A 17,616-nucleotide genomic window follows, 5' to 3' on the forward strand; every position below is an offset into this window, starting at 1 on the left:
ATTTAGAAGACCAAAAATATTTTTTAATCTAGAAAACCAACATAAATGTTTCCACTTACGGTCAATCTTTATCTGTGTTGGAGTTCTCAAAAAACTGAAATTGGTTGTCCTAATTACTGAGTGCCTTCTGTCCAAATATAATAAAATATATTTGCTGTGGGATACCTGAAATAGAAGTGAGTTTTAGTTTAGAGAGTTAGTCACTGAAACTGATAGGTTAATATTGACAGGTTTTGGCTTTCAGAGCTCTGTAACTAAATTGGATCCCACTTGCCATATACTTTGCTGGGTAAAATAAGTGAATCGCAGACAGATGTGAAAGTCCTAGATTTTCAGAACTTGAGAGACATGAGAAATTCGATTTTCTTATTACAAATTAGAAAACTGAGGCACAGAGAGGTTACTATGTAAGCTATGTAAACTAGAGTGTAAACTAAAGTGTCCAGACTACAAAGTAAGTTTCCCTGATTTTCCAACATTGCTCTTTCTTATTCTTAGTCCAGATATTTTTTGTCTAACACAGCTGTGGCCTGAAAATAACTAACAAGTTCTTATTTTGTGTTGCTCTCTGTGTGCCTTTTTATTTAAACACGTAGTCTATAAAATATACTCTGCAAAAGTAAACCTACCTGTTTTTCACTTTAAAATGGTTATTAACTATTAAGAATGAATATTATCTTCATAGCAAGTTGCTAGTGGATGTCCCTTGGAGTTCTAGAAAGGATATTGTTTCTGGACAAAATTAGATTGATTCTTAGCCTGAGGTGAGCTTGAGTTTTTTGATACTGTTTTCAGGCCTTTATACTTTTCTGTTCGATAGCAAGTTTTATTGGTTTCCTATTTTTTTACTAAAGCATGTGTATGATTAAAAGTTCTTAGGATAGATAGATGTGGTATGCAATGCAATCTTTGCTCTCCAGAAGAGGGGGGCATACAGACAAATAATGGAAATTTAAAATAACGCTGGAATGTTTGGCCAAACACATTCTGACTGTTTTATACTCGAGCCCAGGATATCCACAGGTTTTTGCTGTTGCTGAGAATAAAGTCTGGAGGTACTGTGGGAAATTAGAAGGAAGAAATAAGTCATAATTAAAACTGAAGTGATAGTTCTGCCAGACTTGTTAACCTGAAGTTTTTGGTGTTAGGTGTTAACTTGAACAGTTCTTTACTAGATAATCCTCACTGCTTAAAATAAATTTTGACTTCATTTTGCCAGGAACAAAAGAAAATAAATCTGAGTTTTTATTTAAAGTATTGGATTATTGACGACTTAAATTTTGTCTGCTTTTTTCAAATGTGCTGCTTTTATAGTCAGTAGAAGCACATTGTCCTGGTTAACTGAACTCAACCCTCTAATATATGGTCTTCCTCACTGGCAAGAGGACCTTGTTCCTGGGAATCCATTGAAATGGGTTGAGGAAAAGTGGGTCACGTGTGTTAATACAAAGAGGAAATGGTCTTTAAATTGTGTTTTCATAAAAGAGGGCAGTTTACATGATGGTTATTGGGATTTATTTTTTGAACATGGAAATTTCAGACTTTGTTTTTATTTATATGTTTATGTTTTAACCTTCCCTCCAGATCCCAAAAGGATAATCACTTACAATGAAGCCATGGATAGTCCAGATCAATGAAGGACCAGACTGCCTATTTGTAACCTTTCTGCAGCATTAGAGCCACCGTTCATGGGGGACACAAGGCTTTTATGCTCCTAGATCTTCAACGCAGCAGAGGAACCATAAGTAGAATCACAGGATAATATATACAAATATATATATATATACATTATATATATATAGTTATTTAAAAAAAGGCAACTGAAAGTAATTAGACTTCTTAAGGAAACAAATTTATTTCAAGAGACTACACATGGTTATTTAATCTCCGGTACTGAATAGTTTTGTTTTGTTTTGTTTTTAGTTTTTGTTTTTAAGTGTGAATGCAAGTGATTAATGAATATGGACTTATTAACAAGCGTGGTTCTAAAGTTCCTGCTGTCATCACCTTGGGCAACAAATGACCCACTGGAAAGGCAAATCCACTTTAAAAGATCTCTGTATCTTGTTCTGTGACTAAAGTGATACACTAATCACGGGGAACCCAGAATGATTCAACATTTTCCCCCACTCCTCCCTTGATCTTTTGGTTATACTTTGAACCCTGCGAGAATGCTGGATAAAATGCCTTGAAGTTTGCAGGGGTCTTTTTTTTTTTTTTAGTGAATATGATTTGCATGTCTTGCCAGGAATAAGCAGCCTCTGTGGGGTGTTGGGAAATATTTTCTTTGTTTTCTTTTATTTTTTGTGGGGTGGGGGGATAGGGGAGGGCATTGAAGTTCTACAGTTCTGAAGTAGTTGGTGGTACATAGTTTCACTTGGCTTTGGTTACCTATTGGACTTTAATAAGTAAGAACTTTATGAGTGTCATTTAAACAAAAGTTACAGAACAAACAATTGGCTTTAGATATTTAATCTGGAAAAATCCTCCTGTGCCCATGTTCTAACGTAACTGTGTAAGTGGGAGCAAAAATGTATTCTGCTTTTCAACTGTAGGTGCTCCAGACTTGCTCTCTGTCACTAACACTAAATGTGCTATTTTTCTTGTTTTTCATCAAACATCTGAAGAGAAACTTCTGTACCTTTCTGTAAATTCTTTTTAATTTCTCAGAAATCTAAAAGGGGAAGAAAAAAGTCCATGAAAACTAAAACTTCATGTTTTTAGCCAGTGAGGAGGTAATAAACCCTGCCTATAGAAGGTGTGTTTTCATGCAAACTATACTTCTGAGCTTATTAGCTTCTAATTATATCTTAATAAATATATTTTATTACTAGAGCAAATGGGTTTTTTTTAAGGAAAATAATGTGAAATTCTGGAAATTTTCTTTTGGGCAGAGAAGAGCATCAGCCCTGTCTTATCACATTACCATCTTGTTGCACTGCAGCTTGTATATAGCATGCTAAAATAAATTTTTTTGTGTGTGCAGAAACTAAGGGTCCAATATAAGGTTGGGTGATGTCAGTGGCATAAAAACAAGTTCTCTGGCCTGACATAGCATCGCGTCTCACACACACACAAACACAGAAATTAGTATATCCATGTATGTCAAATACAGGTTAAAATAGCAGGGTATTTATACAGAGAGATGTAGTCTTCTAATAAAAGTAGACTGGATCCCCAGGGTTATTTGGGGAGGAAGTAGCTACTTTTTGCTCAGCCCTTTTGCTTAAGAAATGTCCAGTTTTGAGCGACTGTAGTATGGATGAGTTTTCATGTTTTGTTTGATTATTTGAGGCTTTTAACAAGTAGTTTGTGAAAGAAGCTGTTGGACTCAGCATAGAGTAGAGAAAATATCTTTATAGTCTGGATTTCTGCCCTGCTTAGATTTTAAAAGTATAAGCATGGATTGCCAATTCCACTTGATGTAAACAAAACTTTTATACATAATATATATATATATAAGATAACTTATTGTATCAGTCCAGGTTCAGAAACTTGTGGTAGGCCAGTTCCAGATAGTTTCATTTCACCTGTAAACTGTATCACTTTTACGGATATTGTAATTTTCAAATGTATAATATGTTTACAGATGTGCCCTGCATTTAGTCTGCCTTGTTCTATTTTGATTTTTGTTGAGTCTCCTGCCTGCTTGCCAAAAGCTAGGATGCTTCAGGCCCATGTACAATTGAAAGCAGAGGCATCCTTGAGCTTTAAAGCATTGAACAAACTGGAAAATGCATCATACCACATAACTGAAGTGAAAGAAGTCTGTGTTTTGTGTTTTTTTTTTTTTTTAATAAAAATTTTCAAAAGGTTAAAAAAAAAAAGATACAAGGTTGATTAAAGAAAAAAAAAAAAAAGGCTCCAGTTTGTTTTACAGGTTTTAAAGTTCTGCTGTGTGTTCAATTGCCTTGTGTAACCACTTGTCGCCTTAGGGCCAGATTCTCTCCCTCTCTTCTCGTCCTCATTCCCCGCCGCCCCCCACCCCTTTTTTTAAAACATCCATTTTGCTTGCCTGGTATTTGAAAGCTCTTCTGTCTCACAACTCACAAGAAACTTTCTGGGTTTGTGATATACAGAGGTTGAACGAATATATATTTTGAAAGGAATTAGAAAAACAGCCCTCATCTGAATTTTTAATTTAGAAGCAATGTTTATCTTCAAAATATCTTTGACAAGCTGTTGTTGCTTTCCTACTTCCCTTCCGTATCCCTCAGGCCTCTCTGTTTAGAGAAGCCAAAAAGAGAATGTCTCCCTTGTCTGTTTGTCCAAAGGTTTTTGAGTCTCCCTTCTAAATGAAACAACGCAACATTTCACTTTGATTTCCCCCACTGAAATTTCCTTCACTATATGGTTAGAGGTATAGAGTTAGGGATGTCTCTTTACCTTCTGGAACCCTAGTGCCCCATCATATTAACTGGCAGTATTTTGGGGGCATTGGGTTAATGGACTTACTTGCCTAGGTACAAGCAGGACTTTGGGACATATCTCCTTTGTGCTGTTTGGTAACACTTAACTCTACTTGTCGCAATCTTTCTTCTTAGGTCCTCACACAATTCCTTACAGAGCACTTATTAAAAAAAAAATCTTAAAGAGTTGATCTGTTTCCTGATTATTTTATGTAAGCTTCTAAACTTCAGCTGTGATTAATTTAGCACATTTAAATAACGTTGATGTGTTATTGTTCGGTATAAAGAATTTTTCTTCAACTCAGAGTATTAGTACTGTAGCATAAACCAAATACAGTCTAGAGGGGATTTTTAACATCCCTCCATTATAAAGACTGAAAAGGTGTGTGTCTGTGTGTTTGTTGAGTGCTTGTGTGTGTGAGAGAGAAGGAAATATTAAAAATTAGTAAGTGAATGTGTGTAAGACATTATATTAGTATTCAGAGAATGAACTTGTATTTATTTTGTGCCATTTGTTTTCATTACACAGAATAAAGTCAGGTGGTTTTAATCCTTAAAAGGGTAGTATTTGAAAAATGGCACTAAGAATGAAATCATGACCTATTTTTTTAATAGCTATGAAGATACTAATTATGGGTGAAGATTTCTTTTTAAATCTGCCTTGATTGTAGGTGTCTGCGTCACATACCACTCTCGTAGATGTCTTGAATAATTCCCCTTCCCCTCAAAAGACAGGGTGTATTTATCTTTCTCTTCGTTCACCCCACTTTAATGAACTGAAGTTAATTCCATAGCCTTTACTCTGACTTTAGTAATGAGCTTTCACATACAGTGTATTTACAGCATCTATAGTTAGCACTTCCTCCTCTATTTTCTAGGAGGGGATAGACAATAACTAGGAATTTGTTAATGCCAGTTTGTTTTTTCTTGAAATAAATGGCTGGAGAGTTTTAGAATTTTGCTGTTTTCCTTAATCATCTGCTTTCCTAATCACAGAATCTTGGCAAAAACTTTATAAAGGAAAAAAAAGTGCTGCATTGTTTTTTCAAATAACAGTTTCTAGGGGAAATACAGCAAACCTCAATTATGAGTGTTGTCCACAAGACAAAATGTGTTTCTTCACAAAACATTACATAGCAGCAGTAGTTTCGTGCTTGGTTGTTAGGCTTGTTGCTAACCCAACTGAAGGCATCTAATGGTTTATTTTATGCTGTAAACTTTTTAAAATACAAAAAAGCCATTTAGTGTGAAATTTGTGATGTACCAAATGGCCACAGTCAAGGAAATTGGGAAGAGAACATTGCTTGATTTTAAACTCCTCTAAGGAGGAAGTCATCGTTTCAAGACTTTCTTCCTCAAGTTCTAGAAATAGATTAAAAGTCCACAGTTTCCAAGGATTATGAGTATAGTTCTATCGCTGGGCCATATTCTCAAATAACACATGATCCCTCTTGTATACCTGTGCTAACTGTGTACAACAGATTATAGTGGAACAAATACATGTTATGATCAGGTTCGTTAATGCTGCACCAGTTGTAGATTCTGATCAGGCAGTGTCTTTCAGTAGTCCTACCCATAATTTTACTGTTGAATTTTTAAAAGAAAGGGTAGAATTTGCTCATCTTCCCCCCCACCCAAAGTGTTAACTTGTTTAAGGGGAGGGGCCAGAGGATAAGACTAGGAGAAAAGCTGCTTTATGTTTTCAGAGACGCATTAGGTTATTAGTTCTTAATAAAGATGTTACTTTCATTAACTAATTGACAGAGCACCAGGATTCTTTTATAGTGAGAAAGTTGGGCTTCTGCTTCTAATTATCTTAAAATGTTTTTTTAAAAAATATACATCAATCTGTTCAGATGTGTGAGAACAAGGACCACCATGGGTTGGTTTAAAGAAGGATGAGTCAGTCATTGGCTTCATTCAAAAGCAAAATTCACATCACTCAAAGTTAACTGGGTTTTAATTAAATTCCACACTATTCTGCTACTCAAGAAGGAGCTTACAAATAGAAGTTTTAAATTGTCTGCACAACAAAAACACCCAGTGAAGTATGAATGGTATGTTGCTTTTGCATTACTGGGAGAGTCAAATAGCAATTCCGGGCTAGAAATGTATGAAACAGCCGTCCCTCACAAATGGGATTGCTGATTCGTACTTCCCTATCAAGTTTTATGTCCAGAGTTCTAAAGCCATTTTATAATACCGCAGTATCCCTTTTCTACAGCCTTATTAAAATAGCTGCAAACATTTATTTTCCAATCCAGTTTCACTTTGATTGCACATTGAAATTTTATTCTAAAGACCAACAAACCAACTTGAGGTAAATTATAGCTTTCCATATGTCCTCTCCTCAGGTGCTAAACTAGGCTCCAAAAATGGATACTGCTTTAGTAATGTCTGCTTTATCCTTAAATATTACTTTTGCTAGGTGTAAAGATTTGGTGTTAACAAAAGTGGTTTTAATATGTAAATATGAATGAATGCCTTTAGTTTGCCCCTGTTTGTCTTATTAATCTGTTTCATTTATCCTCCATGGAGGAAAATCCTTTCATGATACTGAATACATTTCATTAGGTATTGTTGCATTTTAGGATGAAAATACAACTATTTTCTGTCTTGGAATAATCCTGCTGCTGCTATGAGAAACTGAAAAATCAAGAATGTGATGCACTTTTTATGTGACTATATACCATACCTTTATAGGTTGCTTTGATTACCTTTCCTGTAGCACAGCCACTAGCAAAAGTGATTGGATTTTAAAATTCCCTTTGGGAGATCCGTACAAAAAGTTTTTTATGGTATTGCCCTGTGAAGGATATTAACTTAGGAAAATACAAATTCTGTTAGTATTACACATTTTGGCCTTAAAATGTCTTCTACTACTGAAAATCTTTTAATTTTGCTTGTATTATTCCCTCTGCCTCAAAAAGAGAAGTTGGGAAGAATGGCTTAAAGGAAATAGTAGTACTGGTTTGTTGCTGATATTTTAGAAAGAAGTCAATTGTCTACTATATATACTGGGGAGTTTGTTTGTATACAAAGGAGAAGTAACATTGCCCCAAGCCAATCTGATTTAGTTTAGTCAAATCAATCAAAACCAACTATTCTGCTTCTCTAGGTATTTTTACTTAGCAAAGATAAACTTACGCTACTTGACATGAGGAAAAGTCATTTCTCAAGCACATACTTGAAGGAGATTGAACCCAATTATGATGGAGGAAAAACACCAAATGGGGTGGAGGAATATGAGAAAGATACGTGGTCCAAAGCTATCTGATTATATTTTGATGTTGCCAATATTGCAAAGCCAAAATTTTAATTTGCTTATTTAATATATTTGTTGGCCAGAGATCTATTTTTATATCAATGTGCCTTGCATGTATATTTTAAAAAAACAATAAAATTGGAAAGGCCATGTTACAATGCCTGAGATAGTTGATGGTTCTTAACCACCTCACTAATTTTTATGCAGTATGAGATGTTCATTCTATTGCCCAACTGGTGCTCTCTGTTTCAAGTTATAGATCTTGTCACAAACTGGAACTGTTTTATAAACTGGTGATTTAAGTTACTGTTTTGGTTGTTTCTTTTTCTTTTTTCGTTTTGTTCTTAGTCTGTTAGTGGCTGTTCTGTAGTGGGAAATAGTAAAAAGATTCTTCCCTTCCCTCCCCGCTCAGCACCTTCTTCAAGTAATGTGATGACACCACTTGTGTGCTTTGAAAAAAGTTTCAGCTTGCTGTTTCCTTTAGTGTTATAAAGTGTTATAAAAAGCATTGTTTGCAAAATCTAGGGAGATGAGTCCACTTTAATTTGGAATTCTTTGTGAGCTATGATCCAAGTTATTGGCTCTTCCCAACTTAAAAATTTTTTATTGTTAAAGCACCTTGCTTAGAAAATTTTAAATATTTATGTCTGCAACAATTGTCTCAAAATAATGAACTGTGCAATTCTTGTCATTAAAAAAAAGAAAAGATCTGAACTCTCCCTACTGTGGCTTGTTAGTTTCTCTGTATTTTCTGCCAGTGTAAATGTGAAAAGCTTTGCTTGCATTACGTTTTAGAAATGCATTTTGCACACTCGAATTTTGCTGAAGCTCCATGAAAAGGTTAGATCTAAGTAGATGAATAAAGCTATGCACATGTTTTGAAAGTTTAATTTGTGTGTCATTACCAAAAGTGACCTATCCTTATTACTTTGCTGCTCTTAGCTTTACCATCTGTAGAAACATGGCTCAAAGTTAGAGTTCTGGGCTAGTTCATCATTGGAACTAGAAGAGAGAAAAATTGGCACCTATTTTAATAACATAGTTTTAAAATGAGAGCTTGACTCGTGTCTGCTAAAGGGCTTTTTTTTTTTTTTTTTTTGAAACAGGGCAGTTTTATCAGCTTTACAAACTGTTGAATACTCCAATGAAATTTTGGTTTATTTGATCAAATAGAAATGAAAAGTTGTTGAAACTGAAATGAAGGAAGGACCTTTACCACATGGAGTTTTGTACCAATTTTATGTCTTAAACCTGGTTTAAAGGTAGGATGAGCTTTTTACCTTTGCTTTAGCATAAATTTTGGTTTACTGAATGATTGACTTGAGATTTAGAATCATTCAGTTGTTTAAAGATCAAAGCACAAGTTAAAGATAATGTGTATCTCTTTAAAACTGCCCAAGCTGATTAGAACAAGTTTAGAAATTGAGCTGATTTGATTTCATTGCTGCAGTCTGCATGTACTAAATAGCTTTACTTCACATGTTGTGTACTTAAAGGATTGTGTAGATGTACTGGCCAGGTTTTGTCAAATCATCTTTTAAAAGATTGTTTTGTATTTTCTTCCGGACCTTCGTAGAAGAGGCTAATATGTTTAAGTAGAGATAATACTAATGATATTTTCCCCTTGCTCCTAGATATAAAAGAAATATTTCCGTTTTATGTTTTTCCTATGTATAGAAGAGGATTACCTTCTCTATCATCAAGTGTGCTCTTAATGTATGTTGTTGACTGAAAACACAGCAAGCCCGCCCTTCTGTGTCTTCCCTGGAAGTGACAGTTAAAAATGAAGTCTACTAGTCAGAATGCAAAAGGTGGCCCATAATGCATGGCCTTAAAAGGCATGAATGCAGGAGTATAGCATCATCTTTGATGGTTATGGCTACTCCTCAGCATCTGTCAGGAGTTCACGTGTTCAGTCTTGGAATGTATTGGAGGAGCGAAGTAATTTCTGTGTCTTGTGTGCGTTAGCACTTAGGAGCTGTTACCTCTTTATCTGGGGGAAGGGACAATTAGTGGGCTATAATTATGTGAGAGGATTTTTCCCTTCTGTCTCCCAATTTAAAAAATGTCCTTTCAGTGTTTGTTTTGCCCAGTCAAAAAGATAGGCCTTTTCTAGATATAAGAGCAGTGGCCAGAGATTTCCTCTTTTGCTAAATGCTTAGGTATTTGCCATAGCTGTTTTTGATGTCATGGATTCTGAGGAAGTGTCAGTTACGTGATGATCTTCCTTTATTGATGTCTTACTTCATGTTCAGTGTTTCAAAAATATAAATTACAAGCACTCTACATCCATACCCAGATTGACTTATTTTATCAGAAAAAAAAAAAACTTGAGAAATTTGTAGATCAAATTAAGAGACAATAAGTGTACATTGTTGAATAAAAAATTTTAAAGTTTCCAAGGTGTTTGTGTTATCATCTTTTGTGTGCTTTAATTCAAAAAAATGTACTGAGCACTAAGGTAAGATTGTGACATTGGTAATATTTTTTAAATGGGTCAAATGTACAAATAATTTAAGGCTTAAATATAGCATAGTCATAAGTTCCTAATCAGGTTATTAAGGTGCTTAGAATTTGCATATGTATGGAAAAATCACCTCTGTGAGAACAGCTATGCTGTGTTTTGTCATGACACTGAGCCTTATGTTCTTACAGTTGAAATAAGCCGAAATTGAGCTAAACAGTGTGACAATTTGAGAAGCTTCCTAAGTTTGTTTAGCAGTGATCTGTCACAGGTGAAAAAATAGCAGTGCTAACATCAGTGTTAGAATGGGAGTAAGGAGAAAAAGAGAAAAGATGCAAAAACAATTACCAAAAGTGTGTCTGTCACTATATAGACTGATAGATTTGGGTTATATGCTGTAATGTTTTTTGAAATAGAGGATCATCGTCCTTGGTGTGGTAATGACTTACTTGCAAGGACACCAAAGGGAACTTGGGGTTTTATGGAAGCTTGTCTTTAAAGATTCTTAGCCATGTAAATGTGATTTCTATAAAGCATTCAGTCTACAAAGTTGTTGGGGTTTTTTTTTTAATGACATTTATTGTGGATTTCAGCAGCTAACATTTGGAAGCAATATCAGCAGAACATATATTTTATTCTAGATTGTTTAGGAAGGTCTCATGCTTGAGGAATTCTTACTTGGAGCTTTTAATCCACTACTGTTGGATACGGCGAATGGATTGAATCTGGGAAGTCTGGGCATGAGAACCCCACTCTCTCCAGTGTTTGTAGTCTCCTCCATGATGGTCACATTCCAAGATATACTGATAGCCACGGTACCCAGGATACTGGTAGCAAACCCAGCTGGAAAACCCAGAGGATATCAAGTTATTAAAACTAGTTAGAGACCTGGTAAACATCCCCCAAACCTGAGCCTCTGGTTTCCCTAACACAATAGTATGGAATGCTTTTAGGCTTAAAAATTAATAGCAATCCTAAATATTATCAGGCAGCATGTATGAACAGGTGCCTACAACCAGCTGAAAGTTGTGGAAAAGAGGTATGAGAGTAGTCAACGTAAGTCCTTCGGTAGTGGAATGTTTGGGGGAGAAAAAACTGAGGTTAATGATAGTGGTACCAAAAACTTGAGATTCAGAGTTCTAATAGCTAGAATGTGACGGTCATACCAATGGGACATCAGTGTGTGAATTCAGATAATACATGACCATTGATACATTAATATTCATAAGGTTTACAACTGCAAGAGTTTGAAATGTGCTCCAACCCTGTTTTTTGCACTTACGCTCCACATTGTATCTTCATGGAGCCAACTTCGTTGTTGGGCCAACCCATGGCTTGCAAGGAGGGGTAGTCATCACAGATTTCCCATTGGCGTCCAATGAAATTTTCTTTCTCAAAAATTGTAATCTTAGACTCCTTATGATTCTGTAATACAGAAGTTTTTTTTCAGTTTAGCACCAGTGTTGAGGCTTGTCATAATTCTTTACCACATTTGTCAAACTCAAAATGCCCCTGGTTTACAGAAGAAAGTGCATGTAAAAATACTTCATGCAATACAGAGATTTTAAAAACTACCCGTAATCCTGTATAATCCAGTTTAATACTATGACATTAAAAATGTACAAAAAAAAAAAAAGTACAAATAACTGGTATCGTTTGGAACCACAAGAGACCAGTGAAAGAGAATATGACAGCAGGAAAAAAATAGTTGAGACAGCCGACCAAGGATTAATACTAATGTGGAAAAGGTTCTACAAGTTGAGAGGAAAAGTAAGTCTGTGTGTGTGTTGGGGGTGGGGTGGGTACACGCACACAGCATTGGAAAAAACGTGTCTGGTAGGGGACATGAGGACTACACACAGCATTGAGAAGGCAGAGACTGACCTTTATGAAGTTCAGAAACAGGCAAAATTAGCCCTAGTGATAGTGGAAAGGAGCAGTTGGAGAGGGACACCAGGTAATTTTATGAGGCAATGGAATTGTATATCTGATCAGGGTATTAGGTGGGTATGGATATTTTTCAAAACTCATATAAGAATATACAGTTAGAATTTGTGTATTTTACTATGTGTAAAGTATACATTTGAGGGGGGCGGAAATCGGGAGTTAAAATGAAAACACGTCCAGATAGGGAAATACTTTTTAGTTCTAGAGCTGTTTAGCATCTCCACTGCTTGGATTTTGGTAGGACTTTAAGATGAGGTCGTTAACTAAAATCATGAGAAAAATCACATGATACAGATGAGTATTTGAAAAGGTTTCAGCCCAGCCTTATTCCCAATATAGGGATCATTTTTCAGCACACCCCTGAAGAACACCCTGCTTGTGCTTGAGTTCTCCACAGAGGAGAAGCGTCCCATTCTGATGCATAATTGAGTAATGCTTAGTGTATGACTTCCCTGGTGGCTCAGACCGTAAAGCGTCTGCCTACAATGCGGGAGACCCGGGTTCAATCCCTGGGTTGGGAACATCTGGAGAAAGAAATGGCAACCCACTCCAGTATTCTTGCCTGGAAAATCCCATGGATGGAGCAGCCTGGTAGACTCCAGTCCATGGGGTCGCAAAGAGTCAGACACGACTGAGCGACTTCACTTTAGTGTTAGAAACAAAGTTACGAATCAAAGATAAGAGGTACTGGAAGTCTTGCCTATTTCTTCAGTCATCCCACATACTAAAGGGTTACTTCACCTTTTCCCTGTTTCTAGGTAAAATAGTATATAGATTGAAATTTAACTGTTCAAGGATTTACTACATGCCAAGTGCTCTAATTATCCTACTGCACTTTTGAAGATCTGAATATCTGCTTCCTGCCACCTCTAAGAAGGCCCTTGGTTGTTTAGTCGCTAAGTTGTATCCAGCTCTTTGTGACTCCATGGACTGTAGCCCACCAGGCTCCTCTGTCCATGGGATTTTCCCAGGCAGGAACCCTGGAATGGGCTGCCATTTCCTTCTCCAGAGGATCTTCCCAACACAGGGCCTGCGTTGACAGGCGAATTCTTTACTAACTGAGCCCCCAGGGAAGCCCAGGAAGGCCCACCCTTTTGGCTTAATGAAAATATCTAGGAGAGAAAAAAATAAAATGGCAGACTTGTGTTTTTCTCTTTATACTTTTATCTTCTTCCTACCACATTTCAGCATGACCAACTGATGGGAAATAAGTCAGTCCATATGCACCCTCTCTTATCCATCCCCCACACGCACAGAAATGAAAATCTCAAGGACTCACAGCTGAACAGATGGGGCGGAAGGACATGAGGCGCTCAATGTGATAGGCATTACTCCCGCTCCAGGCATCCCAGCGAGGGTACTCTCCTCTCTCCAGGACAAACTGTTGCCCACAGAAGCTGGTATGCTCATAACCAACCCAGCTGCCAAAGACAAGTAATGGTGTTTGTTCATGGTGTCCAGAGCTTACATGGCCGCAGGGAGAAAGCATCTTTGTTTTAGATGGTAACAGTGGGTGAAATAGCCAGTTCCGACAGAGCCATACAAAGTCATACATTTATCACAAGAGGTGGGGAATGAGCTGGCAGCTGCACTGTGTGGGTTTGTAAATATATTTGTTTTGGGATTGTCTACTGAAGAGGTCTACTTCACTGGCTTGAGTAATGAGTACTGGCAATGTCATTCTGAAATTATATTTCCTTTCTCCTCAAGGTGCTATATTCTCTACTTAGAGCTCCAGGTTCAAGATCTAGTGACTAGGGCATTCAGTTCAGTTCAGTCACTCGGTCGTGTCCGTCTCTTTGTGACCCCAGACTATGGCATTGGCTCCAGCCAAACCTATTGGCTTCTTTCTAAGGAAGCAAAGAGATGAATAAGCAGCATATGGATGACTTAAATCTCTTGTTTCCTTATCACTTCATGGGTTCTTTCTCCTGCAGACCTCTATATGCCTGATTTATTTATTTTGCCTTATTTATTAAAACAGCTCAAATTGACCTTTTTCAACCAGGTCTTAGTTACTGATGACACCTTAAAGTATTTCACTTTGAGGGTTGAAGAGCTCTAAGTTGGGGGTGAGCAACTTGTAGAAGCCTATCTACATACACAGCCAGTTCTGCCTAGACCTGGCCTTTGTGTTTTCAGGTGCAGTGAAATGTTTTCAGATGATCAAGGACTCAACTAACCTGCCAAGAGCAGGAAAACAAAGCAAGAGAGGGTCTTCCTTGCCAAGGAAACTAATCACCACCAAGAAACTCCTGAAAGACTAGCTAGAAACTAATATGACTCTCTGGAGTTGAGTTCCTTTGTATATAGAGAAATTAGCTCACAGTGTCTGCTTGGGACATGTAGAAAGGGAGTTAGCTGTGAAGAGGCTGTAGCTTGATAGTTTCGTCTCTGTTTTATGTAGGCAAGAAAAACTCAAGGGGCCTGTGGCTTGTTTTGAGAGAACCCCAGGCAGAAGCCTACGGGCTCCAGAAGCACAGAACTGGTAATGTTCACTCCCTCACTCCATGATGTGTATTTCTTTAATCTCCCCCAGATCCAATTCCAAGCCATGAAGAATCTCATGTTCCTTCTAGCTTTGAGTTACTGAATTGCACATGTAAAATTTTTTTTGAGATTACTTAGGTGTGGATGCTTCTCTCCCAGAAATGATTAGAGTCTGGGGGAAGATCTTTCTTCTCTGATCTCCATCTTTATGGTTCCATGTATGAAGGGATCAGAAATAGGAGGCCTGAGATTCTGCTGAGGTTGATACTCACGCGCCACATTCCACCTTGAGAGACCGGACGTTGTCAAAATTGCGCTCAGAGACATTTGGGCAGGAGCTGGTGAATTCCATTCTCTTGCCCTGGAAGTTCTCCTGGTCATAGATGGTAATCTGAAATGGGATTAAATGGGAGAATAGAGCTAGAATGTGGTCCATCAGGAAGAACAGAGGCCCAGGCCAACATCTTAACCCATGTCTGACCCAGTGTTTTTCATCACTAGCTGTAGCCCAGGAGGCCTGATGAGGTCTCTTCCAGTGTAGACAGGGTAAGAAGGGGTTTGAAGTAATATCACTGGTTGGAAGTGTTCACAGGCCCATAGGGATGAGGTGTGGGGCCAGGTTTCTAATAGTAATCGTCTGCTGGGCATGATAGCTGGCCCTGTGGACATAACCAAGGATTTGTGGACTCATTCCAACATGCTTTCTGCATAAGTGTGGCCCAAAAGCCAGGATTCTGGAAGCTCCAAGGGCTCCCTCTGAATTAACTTTTAGCTTATTCAGCCATACCTGCTATAGAAACCTAATGTGTAAAGCGAGAGTTGTGATAAACCCCTATCATACCCTGAACTAGAAATTGACTCTTGAACCTGGCTAGAGGACAGCTCCCAAAACTGTGAACCAGACTTAGAGTTGATCCACTGAGGAGGTTAAGGGTACTGAGGGAAACAGTGGCTGAGGATCAGCCACTTCAAGCAGTGGTTACAGTCAGCCTCAAGTTGGGGTCAGAAGGAGACCATGATCCAATCATTGATTTGGGATCCGATGGCAAGTCTCTCCTCATTTCTGGGCCCTCAGTTTCTCCACATCATAATCCACTTGGGCTGCTCTATTTTAAGATAACTTTAGCAGGAGGAGAGTTGACCTAGAAAACTAGATAACATCTCCCACCCAACAAGGGTTTCCAGGATCATCCTTCTGTCCAAATGGGAGCATCCTGAGAGAGCCTTCCTGAGACAGCATCTAGACTTTGGCTGGACCCTTCCTTTACAAACTGATGTTTTACTGGCTGGTCACTGTCCCATGGAAAAGCATAGCTCTGGGTCCTACTCTGAGGTTGTATCACACCCCCTGCCCTGATGGATTCCTCAATTTTTCCACGTGATGGAGACGGGCTTACCTTCCATGGCCCCACAGACCCCGGCATGGGGTTAGTTTGAGCCATCTTGGTGGTTGGAAGGGATTCTGGAAGACAGAACACACACCAGTGTCATGGCCTCTGGGGTGAGGGATGAGGGGCACGGGTGAAAGTAAAAGAGGCTTGAAGTCCAATAAACAGACTTTGGTGCAGACTCTGCCTCTCACTAGCTGAGCCTCAGTCGTTTTGCATCAGTAAAACTTCAATGTGCAGAGGTATTATAAGGATGAGAAGCAATGATGCAGATAAAGCACTGCACAGATACCAGGACGACTTAATAAACATGGCTCTCACTCACTTGCCTGCCCCCAGGCACCCGCTATAGCCTTGCCTCATTCTCACATACCCCAATATAAACCCTTTGGCAGCCACCTGGTCCAGACCCCTCATATCACCAAGGCGTGGTCTCACTCTTATCTGGCTCTGCCTAGCCCTCAAACTGGCCAGCTGTCCACGGCCATGCTCCCATCCCCTCCCTGCCTCTCTGTCTTCTAGACCTACCCAGCCTCGATCTTGCTTCCCGAGACTTTGCTGCTTTCCCCAGCCTATGGCAACTTGCTTTCTTTCCTCCTTCCCAGCACTCATCACAGCACTGATCCGTGTTCCTATTAAATATGTCCTGGGTGAACATCTCAGGAGCAGGGACTGGGTCTCCAGAGTGATTGATGGAGGACCACACTGAACCCATGTTGGGATGGTGAGGGTTGGAGGAGTGGGACAGGTGGCATCGAAAGACTTATTGAAGGAAAGTGAGGAAGAAAAGAGGATGATAATAATAGCTAACACTTAACCATGGCTCAGGGTTTCCCTGGTGGCTCAGATGGTAAAGAATCCATGTGCCATGCAGGAGACTTGGGTTTGATCTCTGGGTCGGGAAGATCCCCTGGAGAAGGGAATGGTTACCACTCCAGTATTCTTGCCTGGAAAATTCCATGGCCAGAGGAGCCCGGTGGGCTATAGTCCTTGGGGTCCCAAAGAGTTGGACACGACTGAACAACTAACACACACACAACCATGGCTCACTCTGTGCCAGGTCTTATTCTTTATGTGTTACCTGCCTGAATACATTTAATCTTCACAATGAACCTATGAGTAAGCCCTGTCATTATCCCCATTTTACAGATGAGGATATTGAGGCTCATAGAGGCAAGGTAGACAGAAAAGATGATAGGAAGAGTAAAGGAAGGAAGGACAGTGAGGAGGGGACAAGGAGAGAGGGAAGAAAGGCAGACACATATGCATCAATTTTCTTAATTCAAAACAGCCATTCATGGCTTTTCCCTCTGACTGGTATTGGCCCAGAGACGAATGCATGTAAACTCTGTGATGTATCTTTCCATTCTGAAGCTCTGAACAAGCATTTTCTACCTCTGCCCCCTCCCCAATTTCCCTCTGTGCCTTAGAAGCCTGTCATTTCTGGGGCTCCCAAGTCCCCTCCCGGCCATGGTGGCTAGGGCAGTGGTTATGGTCATGTAAGTGACTCCTTTGGGGTGGCAAGAGAAGTCTGCTTCCCCCCAGAGTTCCCTAATCTTCTCCAGCCATCCTGAGAGGCTCTGACCACAAGGCAGGAAGATGGGGCCCCAGTCCTGGGCAGGGGGAGGAAAGGAAAGGCCAGAGCACCCCTTG

General features: G+C 38.9%; 2 protein-coding genes across 2 annotated transcripts in view; one reads left to right on the plus strand and one right to left on the minus strand.

Annotated features, from left to right (window-relative positions):
- The window catches only part of NUFIP2 (nuclear fragile X mental retardation protein interacting protein 2), a 29,587-nt gene extending 19,514 nt beyond the window's left edge, over window positions 1-10,073 (plus strand). The window contains exon 4 of the mRNA XM_010861384.1: window positions 1,585-10,073. Within this exon, the coding sequence (XP_010859686.1) occupies window positions 1,585-1,637 (53 nt within the window). The 3' untranslated portion in view covers window positions 1,638-10,073. The remainder of the gene's footprint in view (window positions 1-1,584) is intronic.
- Window positions 8,744-16,795, minus strand: CRYBA1 (crystallin, beta A1). The gene is made up of 4 exons (XM_010861383.1): window positions 14,848-16,795; window positions 13,365-13,506; window positions 11,421-11,563; window positions 8,744-10,981 (listed from the first exon to the last, which is right to left on the minus strand). Exons 1-4 carry the CDS (start codon window positions 15,009-15,011, stop codon window positions 10,834-10,836), a joined length of 597 nt encoding a protein of 198 aa, XP_010859685.1. The 5' UTR covers window positions 15,012-16,795; the 3' UTR covers window positions 8,744-10,833.
- Between the last annotated feature and the right edge of the window lie 821 nt (window positions 16,796-17,616).

The sequence above is a fragment of the Bison bison genome, unplaced genomic scaffold, assembly GCF_000754665.1.
Source record: "Bison bison bison isolate TAMUID 2011002044 unplaced genomic scaffold, Bison_UMD1.0 scf7180017864472, whole genome shotgun sequence".
NCBI lineage: Eukaryota > Metazoa > Chordata > Mammalia > Artiodactyla > Bovidae > Bison > Bison bison.